Genomic DNA, 20,879 nt, shown 5'->3' on the forward strand with positions numbered 1-20,879 from the left:
GTGCAAATTAGCACTCAGACAATAAGAAATCGCCTCAGAGAATATGATTTAAGGCCTCGTGTCGCGACAAGAGGCTCAGCTCTTACCCCAGCCCATCGAAGGGCGCGTTTGGATTTTGCGAGAGAGCATATCCATTGGGAAGAGGCCGATTGGGAAAGAGTTCTCTTCACAGATGAGTCTAGATTCTGCCTCTACCATTGTGATCGACGTTCCCTTGTATACAGACGACCACATGAAAGATATGCTCAGTGCAATTTCCTGAATACTACTGGTTTCGGGGGAGGATCGATTATGGTATGGGGTGGAATATGTTTGACTGCTCGCACAGACCTAGTGGTCGTTGATAATGGAGCTATGAATGCTGATAAATAAGTATATAAGGACCATTCTTGAAGTGCATGTAGTGCCATTTGCCCCATACATTGCTGAAAATTTCATTTTTATGGACGATAATGCCAGACCCCATCGTGCGCGCATCGTTCAGGAGTACCTTGAAGAGGTTGAAGTCTCTCAAATGGAATGGCCAGCAAGAAGTCCAGATCTCAATCCGATTGAGCAGGTTTGGGACAACCTCAATAGAAGGCTGAGAAGTTCAGGAAATCATCCAGCTACTCTTAATGACTTAGGAATCCAACTCGGAGAAAACTGGGAAGGATTAGATCAGAACATTTTAAGATCACTCATTTTGAGTATGAACCGTCGTTGCCGAGCTGTAATTAACGCAAGGGGTGGAAAAACCAAGTATTAAATCACTTATCAGCATTTCAGTATTTTGAAAATTGTTCATTTCCCTTTTTTCACATAAGATTCGGTGAAATCCTGAATTTTTCTTCCATTTAATGTGTCTTGTTTCGTTCAAAACCTGCCCGAGAGAACATAAAAAATAAGTTATAAAGTCAATGTAGAGTAAACTTTCATTAAAATTGAGATTTTCAGAATATACGTTAATTTTTTTGCGCAGTGTATTTACCTACCTATGTTATTTCGTATCTCTTGTTGTATGCTTCATCGAAATCTAAAATTCCGCATTGAGACTACAATTTTGAGTTTTGTGATTTTCTCACTTATTTAAAATGATTCTGAAGTCTCCAATCAGACTGGGCCAATACATTTGTCGATGTTATTGCCTTCAAGTCTCCAAGAACGTCAAAGTGTGCGACATCTTATACGTGTTGGAAAAAAAGTTTCTCCTTCCACCTCATGAATCTACTGTTGAAATATTTGTACGATTCAAACACTCATCCTGTATATTCTTTCTGTCGTAGTTGTTATATCTACAAAATAATGTTGAACATACCAGGAGTGACCTATGGCGCTTCATGACCTGTTAATATGAATGCAGTATTACCCTACTTCGCAGTATTACCATGCCTATACAGGGCAGTCAACGTTTTCTTCGTTTTTCATCGATATTGTGTTTCTACCATCGTCCATCGTCATTTTTTGACATTCCAGATGGATTTTCGTAGCATATTTAGAAAATGGTGAATTAATAACGCCTTCAGAGTACGGCAGGTGAATAATAAACGAATTAATTCAGATGCATAACATCCGCAGATAATTAAATCAACAAATTATGTTACGATCTAAATCGAACTAACAAACTATCATCGCTCGAAGTATTACCACCAACTATTTCTGGTTGATTTGATTATCTGCGGATGTTATGTATGCATCTGAATTAATTCGTTTATGTACCATATTCAGTTTCATTAAAATTCTTCACATTCATTCAGACAAATATCATTTTACAAAAACAAAAACAAAACTCTAACTCGCATTATTGGAGCGACAATTCCTTCGGAATTGTTGTTTCCATTTATATTTTATATTTGAATATCATTTTGTCCGATTCATACTCCTTATAATATTGAAGCGTAATTTCGAACCAAAATTAGTATCTATCTTGAACCTTATACATATTATTATTCAATTACACTATAAACAGTAGTACATTCAACTAACAACAAAGAATAACATCATGAAACACACACAAGAAGCCATCTAGATTCGAAATAAACAAAAAACTTCCTACCGACATTGGCAGCAGTGAAGCCAGTGGCCAGTGAAGCTGGATTTCAATTTTTTCGCAGATCACAAGGAACACATTGTGAAACCCAGCAATGCATGGTGCCAATTGTGAAAAACCTTAGATGCTCAATTTGTCCGCATATGTCGTTTTGTTCGCATTTTTCCTAATAAAACGCACATGTTTATGGAATTTCATTTATGTATTTTTATTTCATCAGGCACCAATCACAAAATTACTTAAACATTTACCGTACATACAGGCTGTACATACAAATGCGAAGGAGTTAAGGAGATGATTCCTCGATGAAAATAAGCAGGGGTAGTTCCAATAAATTTTTTTTTTCTGATCGAACCAATATTGAGCTATATCGCCTTAGTTACCATGTGTCATAACACACTCATATTTCCCTAGGGAAATATGGAATGTCAGTTCATATTTCCCTAGGGCAATATGAAACGTCAAATCATATTTTATTTCTTTATTTAGTAACAAAATGGAAACTGCAATTGTTGAAATTTCCACTGAAAGTTTTTCCACCAGATACAAAGGAAGAAGAAATATCTTGTTCATAATTATTCGTCGACGAGACTACAGTTTTCTTGAGAACATTCCGTGCAGCAGTAGTCTCGGACGATTCTCCCAAAACGGTCTTCAAAGACTGTGATGCTGCGGATGGCTCTCCCTCCACACCTGCTATCATCTTCGCTACCTTATTTTTGTGCAGCATACTGTTAGCCAGATAGCCTTCTGCAACAGACGAACTTTTCCAACCACCATGTCTCTTAAGTGTTGTCATTGAGGCTCCCGCATCGGCAACCAAAGTCGCGGATGTTCGTCTTCCACAATGGCCTGTATACATTTTCGGATTATCTAATCCCAACCATTCAGCAACCTTACTCGGAATTTTTCCGAAGGTATTTTTGCCGACAGGCTGAAGAGTACACTTCTTATCTCTAAAAGCTACGAAGAACCTAAGAACGCCTTGCGGACGCAACGCCGAATACTCCCGCACCAAACGAGCAGCACCCAGATCTTCTTCATCAATTATAGTGAATATTCTGTTTATATCATTCTTAGTTTTTGAGACTTTAATTATGATTACCGACCCACGATCTTCGATATCTGAAGATGGCATATTCACCAGCTCTTGTGTTCTGCAGGCGCCAAAGATTTCCATTATTAAAACAACCTTCAAAATTGTGAATGTAAAATTCTTATCAACAGAGGAAATCAAAATGAAACTTTTACCTTATACATCAAAAAAACGTCATTAGGAGCTTCACTCAAGAAGGTCTTGAGCTGCTCCCGGGACAACACAGCTGATTTTTTAGGAACGTATCCTTTATTTTTGTTCTCAACAAATGCTTCGACTTCATCGAATAATTTGACATCAGTTTTTTCCTTCAAATGTAGCATTGATCTTAACATCGATAGTTTCGGCCATAACGTGTTTGGTGAATATTTCTGCGACTGGGGATCGAATGAATTAATCATACATCAAGAATAACAAGAATCAGAGCAACATACCAAATCTTGGAAATATGCTAATAAAATATTACCGTCCACCAAATTCTTTCTTTTCCACTCCTGAAAGCAATCGTACTCTCTACTGTAGGCAGCTTGAGATTTGGCCGGAACCAAAGATTCACGGGCTTTTGCCGATTGAGTTTCGACGTAGTTCGACATTATTTCAATTATTTTATTTCTGACAAGACGTCAAAATGAAACCAGTCAACCATGATTTTCAGAAACATGGCCCATAGCAACGTTAAAAATTTAATTATTACAAAAATATACAATCTAACAATGATTTCCCCATAACAGATTATTTCAATCAGAAAAAAACTATTGATTACACCACGGGAAATATGAATATATTTCCCTCGGTTGTCTATACATCCCTCGGGCTCCGCCCTCGGGATGTAACTTTGACAACCTCGGGAAATATACTGTTCATATTTCCCTAGTTGTAATAATAGCTATTTCGAGATCGACCCCCCTTCCAAGATACAGCCTTTTGAAGGCGATGACGAGTTCACAGTCTTCAATTTTTTTACGGGTTCTAAAAAACACTGAGTCATAAATATATACATAACATGAAGCACTAAGTAGATGTTACTCAAACAGTTTGTTTAGATCTCATAACTTTATTATTAGGGGTTGAAAATAACAACATGTATTTTAGCGGGAGGTAGTCATTCTATGGAATACGATGAAAGAGAATCAGTGGTCAAATTTGCTTGTAAGTTTTTATTTATTCAGAAAAAAGTATCGACTGACACTTGCAAGAGACATTTTTTCTCCAGAATTGAATGAAAAACCATCAGAAAACACGAAAACAATTTTTGAAGGAAAATCATAAGGGGTTGTTATTTTCAATCCCTAATAATAAAGTTATGAGATCTAAAAAAAATTTTGTGAGTAACGTCTACTTAGTGCTTCATATTATGTATATTTTTTTGACTCAGTGTTCTTTAGAACTCGTAAAAAAAATTAAAAACTGTCAACTCGCCATCGCATTTCAAAGGCTGCATCTTGGAAGGGAGGTCGATTTCGAAAAAAATTTATAGGAACTACCCCTTCCTTCTTATTTTCATCGAGGAATCATCTCCCTTAGTCCTTTTTTTTTACAGACACCCTGTATAGCTGGCAATAAATGAGGCACACATTTTGTAGCATATAATCCAACAGAATTATCATCTATGTATTCTGCAAAATTTATTTCAATGATTCAGGAAAAAGTCGTACGAAATACCTTCTAGATCACTTTTATCAGAAAGCTTTATGGAACTCCTATCAATAAGTACCAATATCAAACAGATTTATTTTTTTGGATAAAACCCGATGAATAATTTTTCATCCAGTTGTTTTCCGGTAAAAACCTGACGGTAAAAATCTATGGTGTGAAAGGAGTCATAAAGTTAAGTCAAACTCATTTTACTGATTGCTATGGTAAGTGGTGTAGAAATCAGAGAAATAAGTAACCCTTAACTTAAACCTGCCTTAAATAAGTCGGTGCAAACAGGAATTAGTGACCATTGCTTTCAGTTCAATTCCTTTCCATGAATTGTTGAATCATTACGATCAAAATTATCGGTTCGTAAATAGTACAAACACCACGAGAGTAACTCAAGAATTTTTTCTTCAATCGATCAAATCTACCGGAAATATCGATTTTTACAATTATACAAGGGCACCTTGTATAATTTAGATATTATGGAATATGTTCTCATTTATGAAAAAATGCAATCTGATTATTAATGGAAAAGTGTTTATAAAAGAATACTTTATTTTGTTAAAAATTGTACACAATCAGTTATGAGTAGGTATTTTATTTTTGTAAGCTATTCATGATCGATAATGTGATTTCAGAGCCAAGAGATTTCACCATCTAAAAGTTGCTCCAATATTGTAGGATGGCCCACCCCTGTTAGGGCCAGAAAACACCCTTGAAGCACCAGCATGGACCTCGTGATCCCCGAAATTCTTCTGCACCCTTACAGATCCGGCCGTATTTCCATCAGCATCCCTGTTTACATTAGGCTCGACTTGCCAACCATCGTCAGTTGCTCGAACATGACGACTATTCAATGGTATGTTGCGGTCATGAGGGAACACTTTCATGATTTTGGAATAACCGAGAGTTGAATGGGAACTAAAAGGAACAATACGGCCGTATGGAGGAACTTGAATGTTGTTTGAATTATCGGGTTCTGGATAAGAGACAGGTCCTGCTTGGACGATAGCGACAAAAAAAACCAGGCACAAGAAAAATATCATCTTAACCATCTGGAATGAGAAATTGGATTATGGCATCACAATTTCCAAAGAAAAAACTCACAAATTATTCGCCAGATGGCAATCAAATTTCGACACGAATATTTGGAACGTAATTTGAGAGCGAAGTATTTTGCAAGTGGATCTTGTATTTTGGAAAATATCGAGAAAACAATCTTTTTCTCTTCTTGGGAGATTCTAAGGGGTGAACAAAACTTTGCCTGGTCAACAGTTGATCTGTTGATCTGATACAATAAAATCACTCTAATCTTTCTTATGCAGTACAGGGTGGGCAAAATTCGTTGTCTACTGAAGGGATCTCGAGAAATATAGCAGCTAGAAGAAAACGGACGACACATTCTCGAGCTCTTTTTTCTTGACTAATCCAAAACTGAAAACAGATCCAGCCTAACGTTCATAGATTATGAGTTGTGAACGAAAATTGAGAAATTGTCATTTTCAATGAAACTGAATAACTCGCTTATTTGAACTCGTATTCGAAATCCGTTGTTACCTTCTACAGGCACTTCTTTATGAGGAATTCGAATATGAAATTAATAAATTTTTTGATCTAGTCATTCTCGAGATACGAAAGGGATTTCTGCTTTTTCAAATGTAAACTATAGTTGAAAGTTCTTTCATTCTGCTGCAGTTTTTTTGCTGATTCCAAAAATGTATCATATGTCGCTATTCACATAAATATAACATAAAACAAAAATTCAATACTTTTTCCTGCTTTTCGCGATTCAGTGTTGAAATTTTAGTAGGCTGGCGTAACCATAGCGACCGTTGAAAATGCATTATGGTTCGTGAACTCCACATAATCCTATGTGAACTCAACCTTCTGTGATAGGAATTACTGACTGTCGAATAATTATTTCTTTTATATATCGATATCGAGATCGATATCCTTTAAAGCCCGATTGCAACAGCCGAGAATTCTTTAGAAAATTTTCTCAAGAATTCATGCGCCGTGAATCATGTACCGTTACATACGCACTTTCGGTAGAATTCTCTGTTCAGTTTCATACAAAATAATCTCTGCCGTTTTCTTACCAAAATTAGGTAGAGAATTCTCCAGACAATTCTCGGCTCTTACAAACGGGCTTAAGAGAGTAAAAGACTCGTCTGATTATTTAAGAAGACAATTTATTCAATTATCGTTTTTCTATTCATGAAAGAAACTTAAAAAGTCAGTACCTATTGTAAATAAAATACGATAGCTATCTATAATTATAATTTTCACAAAAGTAAGATGATGAAAGATAGGTACTTCTGTCAACGGTAGTATTCGAATTGTGAACCATCGCAAGATAAACATTCCAAACATCGCGAGAACAAACGATGGCAAATTAATCATCGAAATATTTATAGTCCATTCAAGAATGATTGACATCTTGGGTGGCTATGAAAAATTGAATTTAAGTTGGTAATAGTCCATAAGTTAAGATTTTGTGTTGCGGAATTCAGGTTGGTATTGTAAATGAACAGTGACTTATTACAAGTGAATCTATGCACTGAACCACTGACTGACGATAATTTGAATTTTGTACTGCTGTTTATGTCTATAATTCATTCGTACAAATTGAAAACATTATTCTATCAATTCTGAATGCAGATTAATATGCTCTGAATTCGAATATTTCTTCTTTTCAAATGCTTTTCTAGGTCATATTTATTTATTCCAGTTCTGTGATTAAAACTACAGAAATTATTGAAGCTCTTTTATGATCAGATATTAAGCTGCGTTTGGACTTTCAAGTCCTACTGGGATGTCAATCATTCTTGAATGGACTATATTTAGCAATCCGTGATTCCAATCATAGAGGCTCAGGTTCACAAAATATAATGCATATTCAACGGTTTCTATGTTACGCCAGCCCACTGAAAATTCAACAGAGAATCGAAAAGTAGGAAAAAGTATTGAATTTTTTTCTCGTGTAACATTCATGTGAATAGCGACATATGATACATTCTTGAAATCGGCAAAAAAATTGCAATAAGATGAAAGTACTTTCAACTATAGTTTACATTTGAAAAATCAGAAGTCCCTGTCGTATCTCGATAATGGCTGTATCAAAAAATTTGATAATATAATATTCGAATTCCTCATAAAAAAGTGCTTGTAGAATGTAGCAATAGATTTCGAATACGAGTTCAAATAAGCGAGTTATTCAGCTTCATTGAAAATGCAAATTTCTCAATTTTCGTTCATAACTCAAAATCTATGACCGTTAAGCTGGATCTGTTTTCAGATTTGGAATAGTAAGGAAAAAAGTGCTCGAGAATGTGCCGTCCGTTTTCTTCTAGCTGCTTTAGTTCTCGAGATCCCTTCAGTAGACAACGAATTTTGCCCACCCTGTACAGGGTGATCCACGAAAATAGGAAAAGTCTAAAATTTTTTCAGTACGGGTCTAATTTATTCGATTTCGGAAATATTGAAGGAAGGCGATAGTAAAGAGTAACAAAACTTCAAAATTTGGAATCATTCGGTCGATTAGTTCAAGAGTTATTGAACTGTGAAATTTCACTCATAAGAAGATGATCATCACCCTGTATATCCCAAACGAAGGTACTCAGGCGATTAAAACCTCTTGATATGAGTCCTGCCTGATGACATTAATTCATGGTATCCATTTGGCGCATTCTTCCCGGAACACTCTGTATATAGGATCAATACAAAAATCAAAGCCGAATTTTTTCGAACGAGATAAATTATAAGTTACACTCAACTCACCCTTTACGTGTTATTGAAGTTTTTCTTGATCACGATGTTCTCGATGAGATGAAACACTCATAATCAATGCATGCAGGATGATCCTTCAAATTTAAATGTTCTCATTAGGATCACCAGGCGGTAATTCACAAAATACGCTCCACTCTGGGATTCCTTATCAATTCGTGATTTTTCATCGTATCGTTAACGATACAATACTCGTTGTTTACATTTTATTGATTTTGAAAAATGTACTGATGATATGGAAGAATCATGAAAATACTGATCGTTTAGTTAGGTAAAAAATTATTTTTTACTGTGCTTCGAACACATCGAAAAATGTGTGTCACAGAAAATTGAAAATTACCACAAAATATCGTCGCAAATTGTACACTTTTTCAACTGAACTAGCAATGGACCACCAAAAATTGAGACATTATATCTTTGCAAAATTTGTCATAATCCGACTTCTTGTCAATGTGCTAGTGAATTTTGTAGAAAGGGTAGGCGTAAAATTTGAGAAATTGACTGCTTGCAGTTTTCGTTTTTTTAAGGCTAATATAAAAAAATTTCTCTATTGTTATCCTTGATCTATATTCTTGTAATTACGAATAAAATTCTGTTATTTTATTGACGCGTTTTCGGTTGATTGGATGATACCTATTTGAAGGTTCTGAGAAAATGAACAGAAATTCAACATCCAACAAATTCCTCCTTATTGTACAGGGTGGGCAAAATTGGAGATACCTGAATTACAACTTTTCAACCCAACAAGATAGAGGAAAGTGAATGTGCCCTTCATGACGTCTTCTTTCGAAAAACTAATAATGCCATCAACTGCATTCTCATATATTCTTTTGTTTTTGAGTTATAGGCCAAAATTTAAATTCGATCGATTTCATCATTGGTCATTATCTCCGTTTCTGTTTGTGCTAAGAAGTTGAAATTAAAACATTATACAGACACTCTTTTGATAGCAATACAGTGGCGTACTATGATTTTTCCTACAGGTTTATTGGCTGATCTATAACATAAAGTTGTGTTTTTCTTATGAAAACAGTAGTTTAAAATGACTTAGAAAGAATCGACATTTTGTACCGTTTCAGAAATATATCATACATCGCCCTCAGTCTTTCTCAGTCTTTTTTTAAAATGACAGTAGTTTAATACTGTTTTCATAAGAAAATCACATCAGTACGCCACTGGATTGCTATAAAAAAAATGTCTCTATAATGTTTTCATTTCAACATCCTAGCTCAAACAGAAACGGAAATAATGACCAAAGTTGAAATCGACCAAATTTCAATTTTGGCTTATAACTCGAAAAAAAAGGAGATAGAGGAAAGCAGTTGGTGACATTATTAGTTTCTCGAAAAAAGACGACGGTACTGTCGGTACTGTGCCATGCATTTTCCTCTCATTGGGTTGAAAATGTTGTAGTTCAGGTATCATCAATTTGGCCACCCTGTACAATCTCGGAATGAAATATAAAATACACAACATGATTGATTTTTTAGTCAGGTAACAAACCTTGAATGCATGCAGTTATTTCCATAAGAATATCAACTTTCAATATTTTAATTACTGTATTTGTACATGCGGTGTCGCAGACCGCACAACGCTGACAGCGCTACTGTGGTTAAGGGTTAAGAGTCCTCTAGATTTCTCAGTCACAACATCATCAGCCTCCTTTATAGTCTCCTCACACATACTTGCCCTTCATTCTCAATCACACAGCAGCAGCAGAAAATTTTAAGATGTAAAATGCACAGAGTCCAAAAGCAGCAAGTTTATAAAACTAATTGAAATAAATAGGAGATTAGACTTCTAAAAGACTTGCCAAATATATAATATTTCGTAGTTGTCGGTTGAAAGGTATAATATACCGGCATCCCTTCAAAAATCAAATTTTGCCATCAACTGCATGAAAAATAATTGTGAGCCGTAAAAAAAATGAAAATCCACTTGAAAATTACATACAAGTAATAACAAATAAACTAATTGTTACCAAGACCTGTTACAGAAACAACAGACTAGGTACTCTGAAATACATCCCTTCGATTTTCGCATTCGAGGTCAATAAAAATAATCATGGGTCATAAATTTCTCAATTATTTATTGCCCATAATGGGCAATGTGGCTCATGACCAAAAGTAACGAGACCGTCCGAGCTGAAGATATCCCTCGATGTGTCCTTGAAGGGCGTCTTCCATCCCAGCACAGGGTGATACTAAAACATACTCTTTATTCCATATTCGAAGCAAAATTCAATGCTGAACTACACTGCGCAAAAAAATCAACGCACATTCTGAAAATCTCAATTTTAATGAAAGTTAACACTACATTGACTTTATAACTTATTTTTTATGTTCTCTCGGGAAGGTTTTGAACGAAACGAGACACATTAAAGGGAAGAAAAATTCAGGATTTCACCGAATCTTATGTGAAAGAAGAGAAATGAACAATTTTCAAAATACTGAAATGCTGATAAGTGATTTAATACTTGGTATTTCCACCCCTTGCGTTAATTACAGCTCGGCAACGACGGTTCGTACTCAAAATGAGTGATCTTAAAATGTTCTGATCTACTCCTTCGCAGATTTCTCCGAGTTTGGATTCATTAAGTCATTAAGAGTAGCTGGATGATTTTCTGAACTTCTCAGCCTTCTATTGAGGTTGTCCCAAACCTGCTCAATCGGATTGAGATCTGGACTTCTTGCTGGGGATTCCATTCGAGAGACTTCAACCTCTTCAAGATACTCCTGAACGATGCGCGCACGATGGGGTCTGGCATTATCGTCCATAAAAATGAAATTTTCACCAATGTATTATGGGGCAAGTGGCACTACATGCTCTTCAAGAATGTTCTCTATATACTTATCAGCATTCGTAGCTCTATTATCAACGACCACTAGGTCTGTGCGAGCAGTCAAAGATATTCCACCCCATACCATAATCGATCCTCCCCCGAAACCAGTAGTATTCAGGAAATTGCACTGAGCATATCTTTCATGTGGACGTCTGTATACAAGGGAACGTCGATCACAATGGTAGAGGCAGAATCTAGACTCATCTGTGGAGAGAACTCTTTCCCAATCGGCCTCTTCCCAATGGATATGCTCTCTCGCAAAATCCAAACGCGTCCTTCGATGGGCTGGGGTAAGAGCTGGGCCTCTTGCCGCGACACGAGGCCTTAAATCATATTCTCTGTGGCGATTTCTTATTGTCTGAGTGCTAATTTGCACCTCATGAGTTTGCTCAAGCTGAATTTGAAGGAGGCGAGAGGTTTCAAACCGTTGTCTTAACGAAGAAACTCTCAAGTAACGTTCTTGAATAGCAGTTGTTACCCGTGGTCTACCCTGTCCTGGTCTTTGGACATTCATACCTGTCTCCCTGAATCGCTGCAACATTCTGGACACACTTGTATGGGAAACTCCAAACCTTTCTGCAATTCTTGTGTATGTCCACCCTTCTTCTCGCAAAACTACCGCTTGGGCACATTCCTCTTGGGTCAAATTGCGTGTTTCGCGTTGCATAGCGATCGAGTGTAGAAAATCAAACGAAAGAAAAACTATTGATCACTAGAATTGATCGAGAACAACTGATTTTAGAATGGAGCCAATACATTCAAAATCTGATAATATAATCTTTTTTTATTCCTGCTGTAGTGTAGTTTTTAGGCTTCATTTTTATCATTAATAGATATGTTATTTTGGAACTCTTAGGCTCGGTTGTTCAATTTAGGATTAAGCCGAGATTTTTAAGTTGATCCTGGATTAACGTGACAAATTTGAACGGAAATGTCAAACGGGCCTTAGAACCTCTATAACGGAAACGGATAATCCTGAATATATACTTCTCGACTCATCAGTCGATGTTCTACCATTTTCATATCAGCCGTTCTTTCGAAACTGTCCGTCCCACAGGAGATATGATCGGAAAACAGAGAACACAGCCCGTCGGGGGATACATATTTATTATTTATTTTTATTTATTGTTATTAGCGCCTTCCTCCTAATGCAAAACTCCGACTAGGGAGAAAACCTATGATATTCATACTGGGACATACCTACATAACTGAAACTATTTCAGCAACAAATTTTTTTTTCCAATTTTTCCATTATTGGTCGATTCTAGAATTTAACGCTACTGGCACAGTTATATGGGTAGGTACAGAGACAGACAGACAGACAGAGGTTGTCTCTGGGTAGGTATATGAACTTAACTAACTGAATTTCCAATAGACGAACAGTCAATTATTCAGAATTATATACCTAATGGATTTTCCTTATTCCAGCAACCTTGAAATATCCAAATACGTATATACAGTAGGATATTAGATTACGTGCAAATTGATTTGACTCTTAACAAAAGGCTCTAGGGATATAGAGAACCTCAAACTGAATTAGGATTGGAGGTTCAGATGTCGCATAAGGATATTGGTTTCGAAGATATAGGTTGATTGATGAAAAAAAGTCAAAAATATGCACTCCAATACCTTCGTCAATATGGATAATTTTTCACTGGTATTACACTGGATTGGTACTATAGGTAGGTACCTATCCGCATTCTCCAGCAGATCATAAGAAACATAACTTGCAGGCACTCATTCAAATATTTACCTATATCTGTATCTTTTTTCGTTGAGAATATTGATTTAATGAAGCTTGGGGCCAACCGACCAAGATCATACTATGACTACCGTAATGCCAATTATGTCGGTTTGAATGACTACCTACTTTAGTTCTGTTGACTGGCGAGTCTGTACGCAGTCCGAGGACGTCGATGAATGTGTTGCTAAATTTTATGATATAATCAATGTTGGTTTGGAATCATTTGTTACTAAGAAAACTAAAATGAGAACTGAGAAATATCCAGCATGGTTTAACAAACGTTTGATATCGTTGATAAATAAGAAAAAGAAATTACATAGGGAATATAAAAGATCCATGTGTGCAGACATTTGGGATCGATTCAAGGTGGTTAGAGCGGAATGCAAGCAGTTGAACAGAAACCTTTATAATAGTTACATCGCCGAGATCGACGCGAGCTTGCGAACCGACCCCAAGTTTTTTTGGTCATATTTTAAAACACTGAGTCCGTCAAATGATCCTCCAGTTAGTATGCATTTGGATGATAAGATTGCTAATAGCGATGAAGAGATTACAAATTTGTTCGCCGATTATTTTGCCAAGACATACGAAAACGACCATATAGTTTCACCTGGAATGCACTCAATACGGGAATGTATTGGTTTGTCTCATCTGTCTCTATCCACGAGGGAAGTTTTTGAGGGGATCCAGGGTTTGAAGGGTGGCTATTCGTGTGGTCCGGATGGGGTGCCTGCGATGCTTATAAAGAGGTGTATTTTTTCACTCACAACACCAATTCGTGATATATTTGAGGTCTCCTTGAGAACTGGGAAGTTTCCCTCATACTGGAAAAACGGTTATTTGGTACCTATACCGGGTGTCCCAGAGCTTTTAGGCCAGCAGATATCTCAGTTACCTGCGGAAAAAAAAAATTGAAAAAAATACTTGTCGTAGGAGACCATACGCTCTTTCATGCAGCATAGCAAAATCCACCCCCTGACAAACAACCCCTGAGAAACAACCCCTAACTTTTGTTTTTCAAATGGCACCCCCATGATTGTTTGGCTTCAACTAACAGCTCTTTTTAATTCTCAATCAATGATATATCATAATATGTAGTTGTAAAGATAGTGACTCGATAAAATTGAATTCGTTAGTGGGTACTGTTAATTGGACTGATCGAATTAGTCCATATTGTAGAGACAAGAAAAAGTGGATGTTGAAAAAAAAGAGTCAATAAAATGTTAGAACTTTTTGTGCTTTGTTTTATTCCTACGGTATCGGTATCTTTAGTATAATGTTGCATTAACAATACAGCTGAGCGTATAAATTCGTATTTCATTTGTATTTTTATTTTCCATAATTCTGCATGCCATTCTAGCTACCATGATACATCATTGAATGAGAAATGAAAAAAACTGTAAGTTGAAGCAAAACAAACATGGGGGTGCCATTTGAAAAACAAAAGTTAGGGGTGGTTTCTCGGGGGTTGTTTGTCAGGGGGTGGATTTTGCTATGCTGCATGAAAGAGCGTATGGTCTCCTACGACAAGTATTTTTTTCAATTTTTTTTTTCCGCAGGTAACTGAGATATTTGCTGGCCTAAAAGCTCTGGGACACCCGGTATATAAGGCAGGAGACAAAGAGGATATTAGAAACTATCGAGGTATTGCGCTGCATTCTGTTTTACCGAAGTTACTACTGGTTTATGTGGAGGATATTGTTTTTCCAATCGCATGTTTTTGAACATCAAGAAGTGCTCGGTGATCACGTTTTCCAGAGGAAGAGACTATATACATTCCACATACGACCTGTGCGGTGAGAGATTAACTCGAACAACGTCAGTTAAGGACTTAGGAGTGTGGTTCGACACGAAGTTATCATTTCATTCATTTTGCTCTCTGATTCGAAGCATTCTTGAGTATGGCTCCTTGGTCTGGTCTCCTAGAGGTGTGGTGGCCTCTCGATCACTGGAGAGTGTACAAAGTAAATTCCTGAGATTTATTGCTCACAAAAGGGGTATACGATATGCTGAAGTGAGTGTTACGGCAATTAGGGAATCGGTGGGACTGTGGTCGCTGTCTGATAGAAGACGTGTATTGGACTGTTGTTTCTTGCATAAGTTGTTACATGGCTGCGTTTCCTCACCTGAACTAGTGTCAAGACTAACCTTGAATGTGCCTCCTAGAAGAACTAGGCATACTGAGTTGTTCAGGCCGAGAGCGTTACGTACTAATTATGGTAATCATCTATACCTAGGTAGAACTCTTTACTTTATAAACAGGTATCCTGAGTTATCTGGATATCTGCGAGCAGTCACTCGGTAGATTCAGGTCTCGGCTGAGCGTTGTGCTTTCGCGTTCCTCAGTGATGGGTAGAAGAAGGTGAAACACTAGATTATTTTTTTATGTTATACTCGATGTCGTAGTTGCTGTGTTCCAAAATAGTTTGTTATGTAGTAGTTTTTATTTTAATGAGGCTGTTATTTTTTTTTGTTAAGATGTATTTTTTTCTGTAAAGGGGTTATCCCGTAGATTTATAATAAATAAATAAATAAATAAATATGGTATAACAGGCTCAGCATTGGAATGGATTATGTCGTACTTCAAGGGAAGAACACAGCTGGTGGAAATATCTACTAACAATGGTTCTATAAGATCTAAACCTCTTGAGCTGAAGTTAGGGATTCCACAGGGAAGTATTGTTGGTCCCATTTTTTTCATTATGTACATGAATGATTTCATTGAAAATTCACAGCGGAACACAAATGAAGTGAAGAATCTTTGAAAGTGAAGGTAATAAGCTAATTGGGCGGTAATTAATTGCAAATTTTAAATCTCTTGTTGCTTTCGGGAAAGGTAGAACGATTGCATTTTTCCAAATGGTTAGGCAATAGTTCAGTCGAAGACAACCATTGTAAATATTCGTCAATTGGCCAATTGCTTTTCTAGGAAGGTTTTTTAAAGTTTAGTTGTTTATGCGGTCTTCACCTGGAGCTTTTCTTTTCTGTTCTTGAGGGATTTTATAATATTTTTAATTTCTGAAGGAGATGTCAGATTTTCGTCGGTGATCTAACTGACTTCCACATATCGTTCGCATTGTTCAGATTTTGTGTTAAGTCTTCCCTTCTTTTCGTTTTCAGGGAATATAGTGAGGATCGTGTTAAGCAGACTGCTTCTTTGTATTCCTGGTATAAAGTACTGTCGAAATTACTTTGTAGGCGTTTTCTTATTTTATTCTTATATTGAATGAGTTTCCTCACTTCCGAAGGTAGTTCGTTGTTATAACTATATTCTGCGGTTTTATTTGTTGCGGATTTGAAACTCTTTTGGATTGTAGTTGTGATATTTTCAACGGCTTTGTCAATTTCAGCTACGGTTAACCACCAATTAAACTCCGTAGCTGAAATAGTCAAAGCCGTTGATGGAGAACGTTTGGAATTGATGGAACTTTATTCAATATTGTCAAGGTCTTCTGGGTACTATACATTCACCCAGAGCGCCACCCAATATGAAACGGTGTCCGATTCAATTCCCTCCAGATAGAAACCAAGACGAAGACAATAGCATATGTCCCATATTTATTCTTATCTTATAATCTTCCTAAATATAGACTGGCGACAAGCCGAAAACAAATGCAATATAGATGCCTGAAACTTTTTAATAGTGTACCTGGAATAATACAGGGTGAAAGCAAATTGTTCAAGAAGAAAATTTTCAAACTTCTTTTGAACTTAGAACCATATTGTCTTGATGATTTCATGAAGTAATTTATTTCTTTCATTTCATTAGTTATCAGTAATTTGTTATTGTGGCCATTGATTTTAAATAAAGACTGTTTGTTGTTGTTGTTGTTGTTGTTGTTATTTCAATTTACGTGTTAGATGAAATCACTCGGTGGATGAGATGAAAAAAATGCAGACAGAAATTGAATGAAGATAAATTTTTTGTATAAATGCCGCAAATTTTGTATGGTTTTCATAATATATTGAAAACAGAATATCACTTGATGAAATAATAAATAAATAAATAAATGTTTATTCGTCCTTAAAGATATCAAAAAGATACATAGGATATGTCAACACACAAAAGGTATATTAGGGGAGACTGGGGAGGGTTGATACGTTTTTTGGAATTTTTATTCTGGAAACGGAATTATATGAAGAAGCAGGACTTTTCTTATATTATATAATTCTTCAATTAATCGTTCAACAAAATAAATATAGAAGTCGCAAAACATAAACATCTTATTCTGTACAGAACGTTGAACACAAAAACATGCAAACTGTCTCAAGCCTCCCCACATATGGGAGGATTGATACGATGTACTGGGAGAGTAATCGAGAGGATTATTCAGCTCAGTAGGTAGGTCAGCAATGATACTGGCTTGCTTTGGTCCTATAGGTGTAGAAAAATCAGGAAATTGTCACTTAGTCACTTCCACACAAGAAAAGTCGGCCTCGTTAAATACATGGGGATTGTACGGTTTTTAAAAATCCCTTTGATATGTTGGATGGTGAAGACGCCTTCATGTAGGCCTATCCAACTAGCTACGGAATATTTTTTGAAGATTATACATGTATCAGGCCTCCCCACGACAAATGTCTCAAACCTCCCTGAAAGCAATTTTTAAAGTGATTTATGTTTTCATCTTATACCCATATAATTTGAAAAGCGAATAAAACTGTAAATTGAGTAGTTTTATGCATATTTCCCAGTGAAATGTTTGTTTATGCCGAAGAATAAATGCATGATCATAAAACCCTTAGGTAACTTGAGTAAAAACTTACAATTTCTCACCTCGAAACACTCTTCGTTGAATATTTCACAAACAAACAAAGGTTAGCCTTACATATTAACGTCACGCAATGCCCTCTGCCAAAGAATAGTGTTCACTAGTAAAATACTTTTGAAAACGGCTACAGATCGCGGATATAAGCCTGTATCAAGCCTCCCCATGTATCAATGCTCCCCAGTCTCCCCTACATATAATAATCTCTCAAAGAAGCTTACCTGAAAAATATTCAACTGTGTTATAGAAGCTTTCAGCGTATAAGAGTGCTTTTATATTATTCTTGAATTCTCGTAATTTCATATTCTTGAATCTATCTGGTAAGTGGTTATACAATGAAATACCTGCGAATATGGGATGAAACAATTTCATTGAATTCGAGATACTTAAAATGCGTATGGTTGCCGAAATTCCTATTCTAATACTTTTTCATCCTGGAGAAACAAACTGTCTACTTTTCCGCAGTAGACCACAGTTTACGGTCGAGTCGGTCGAGTGCGGAAAAGCCACTTTCCACATGTGATAGGAACAATATTATTCCTACAAGCCTATTCCTCCTTTCACGGAGAGTTTGCGTCTTGATACCATCGAGTATTAAACCCACCTGACTAGAATTCACATGAAAATTTCTTTTCCGCCGACCTCTTAATAATAGTACTGTTTAACGTACACGAAATTAGCTGTTAATAAACCCTTTTATTGATTAATTTCCTATTAATGCATTATTGTCATGGGTAATCGAACATAGAAGTATTCAGCAGCTTGCCAAATAATTATTTTATTTGTATGTCGCATTGACTTTCGTAGTACCTAGCGGGTGAATTGAGAAGAGATGAATTGTGGAGGTTGCAGAAAAATTATGATGGTTAGAGAGTAATCAATATATCTATTTACTACAACTCCAGCTTCCACCAGCTCCACACATTCTTTAACAGATATAATAGGGACTGATATCAATGTGATTTACTCAAAATGTCACAACTCGAAAATGCCCTCTATGGACTTCTCGAATTGTTCGATCGGCCGCATAAATATCAACATTCCGATATGAGCATAGAAAATTTATAAGGTGTCAAATTTGACTAGGTAGCTATAGAAAATTTTTGCAATCAAGATTTCACATTAAATTCGAAATGTTGTCGACGGAAAAATCTTGTAATCAACTCGTTTATTAATTGAGCGATTAATGATCTCGAACATTAACGTGCTCGCTTCGCTCACACGTTAAAATATCTCAATCATTAATCGCTTTTATTAATAAACGAGTTGATTAAACAACTATTCCATCTCAATTATTCAAAGTTTATCCGTTAACTTTAAAGCATTAAAACGATTATTGTATTTTCATTTCAGAAAATTAGTATAAAAAAACATACACTTGTTGAAGTGATATAATTTCTGTAAACATCAGGATTTTTCCAAAATGTCCTGAAGAAGACTGTTTCTTTCGTAATTTATTGCCGATTTTCGATTGTCCCACGACCACCATTATAAGATAAATTCTGTTTCTCATGTTATGTAACAAAGATTTTGACAAATCCTACCCTGCTGCGGAGTCCAAGTACCGGAGGGTAGTAAATTCTTACAGATTGTTGTACATGAATCGCAACCAAATCAAAGCAGACTGGCACGGCAGTTTTTAGTTCCATTTTTAGCTGCTATGTACCGCCACTTTACGGCCTATAATTTCGGCTTCATTTCGTTGAACCGCGTTGTTCCTCTAGGTGGGTTTAATACTCAATGTTGATACTGAAAAGCAAAAATTTCGGGCCTTCGGTGCATAAAGACCTGTTCATATTAGAATGCAGCGTCCGTAGCTTGGTGGTCAGAGCGTCGGCTCAGTATTATGCAACCACAAGGTACTGACTTCGATCCCGAGCTAGGCAAGAAATTTTCTAGTCGATACGCGTACGGGCCACCAATCACTGTTGGGTTAAAATTAACAGTGCTGTGCCTAAGGTGGCGTGTGGACACAGTAACAAAGCCTACACAAAACAAAACTGGTTCTCCGATCTCGTACAAGCTCACGAAGCTTCTGAGGGGTACCTACGGTACCTATGGAGAATCAGGATACTATAGTATAGTATACTTAGTAGAGTATAAATGCATTGAAACTTTAATATGAGTAAACACTGAATAAAGTAAGATATGGTTGATTTTAGGAACTTACTGATACCCAGGTAGCTTCTGATTTTCATTCTACTCAAGCATTGCATATATGTTGGACTCGAATTTCTTGAGTTCTTCCAAATAGGCAAGGATTCATCACATCGATGAAAAACTACTTATATTCCGAAAATCATTACACTCGATAAAATCGTTGGTGAGATATAACTCAAATAGATTTATGTACCAAGGACAAAAAACTCTCTCTTACAGTCGAGCCTGCAAATTGATAGCCGAGGCGCAGCCGAGGAAAGCAAGCAAGCGAGACAATATAGACATTTTTTGTTGCATATTACATTTTTTTTCGTCGATCTCACACACCTTTATGAAAGTTTATAGTATAGTGAGAAGGGCTTACAGTTTACTGCGACCTTAAGGTCTATTGTGCCCCCTGGCAGAGCTGTTCTCATCGCATTATGAAAGTAAGAAGTTACTTGTTTTATGGCCTCATCAGAGATTTGTGTTTCACTTAAATTTCTTAAAAAAATGGTGAATATCATTATGGATAATGTGTATACACTAAGGTCACGTTTTTATTCATTCAATATCTAATTTAGAAAATGTTTTTTTTTTGCCTTGCATGAATTGAAATTCAATATTTATGGGTGTTATAAGTTCTGTGCATAACATCATTGGCGTTTTTTCACCTAATTCTCTTCGCTGTTTTGTTTTTACAAAACTTGTGTGGATCCTTTTCATTATGTAGGACCTTCTGTCAAGTAATCAAAATATTGTACTCTATAATTTCTTCATTGAATGTTACCATTTTGGTGCAACTTCGATTTGATCAATGGAAATAAATCATG

General features: G+C 36.3%; 1 protein-coding gene across 1 annotated transcript; it reads right to left on the reverse strand.

The window, feature by feature from the left end:
- Nucleotides 1-5,303: 5,303 nt before the first annotated feature.
- Nucleotides 5,304-8,618, reverse strand: LOC123317629 (acaloleptin A-like). The gene is made up of 2 exons (XM_044904235.1): nucleotides 8,547-8,618; nucleotides 5,304-5,821 (listed from the first exon to the last, which is right to left on the reverse strand). The coding sequence occupies exon 2, from the start codon at nucleotides 5,819-5,821 to the stop codon at nucleotides 5,417-5,419; it is 405 nt and encodes a 134-aa protein (XP_044760170.1). The 5' UTR covers nucleotides 8,547-8,618; the 3' UTR covers nucleotides 5,304-5,416.
- Nucleotides 8,619-20,879: the final 12,261 nt, after the last annotated feature.

Source organism: Coccinella septempunctata, chromosome 1 (genome assembly GCF_907165205.1).
Source record: "Coccinella septempunctata chromosome 1, icCocSept1.1, whole genome shotgun sequence".
Taxonomy (NCBI): Eukaryota; Metazoa; Arthropoda; class Insecta; order Coleoptera; family Coccinellidae; genus Coccinella; species Coccinella septempunctata.

Coding starts and splice junctions, on each gene's coding strand:
- LOC123317629 (XM_044904235.1), bottom strand. CDS start 5,821: ATGGTTAAGATGATATTTTTCTTGTGCCTGGTTTTTTTTGTCGCTATC.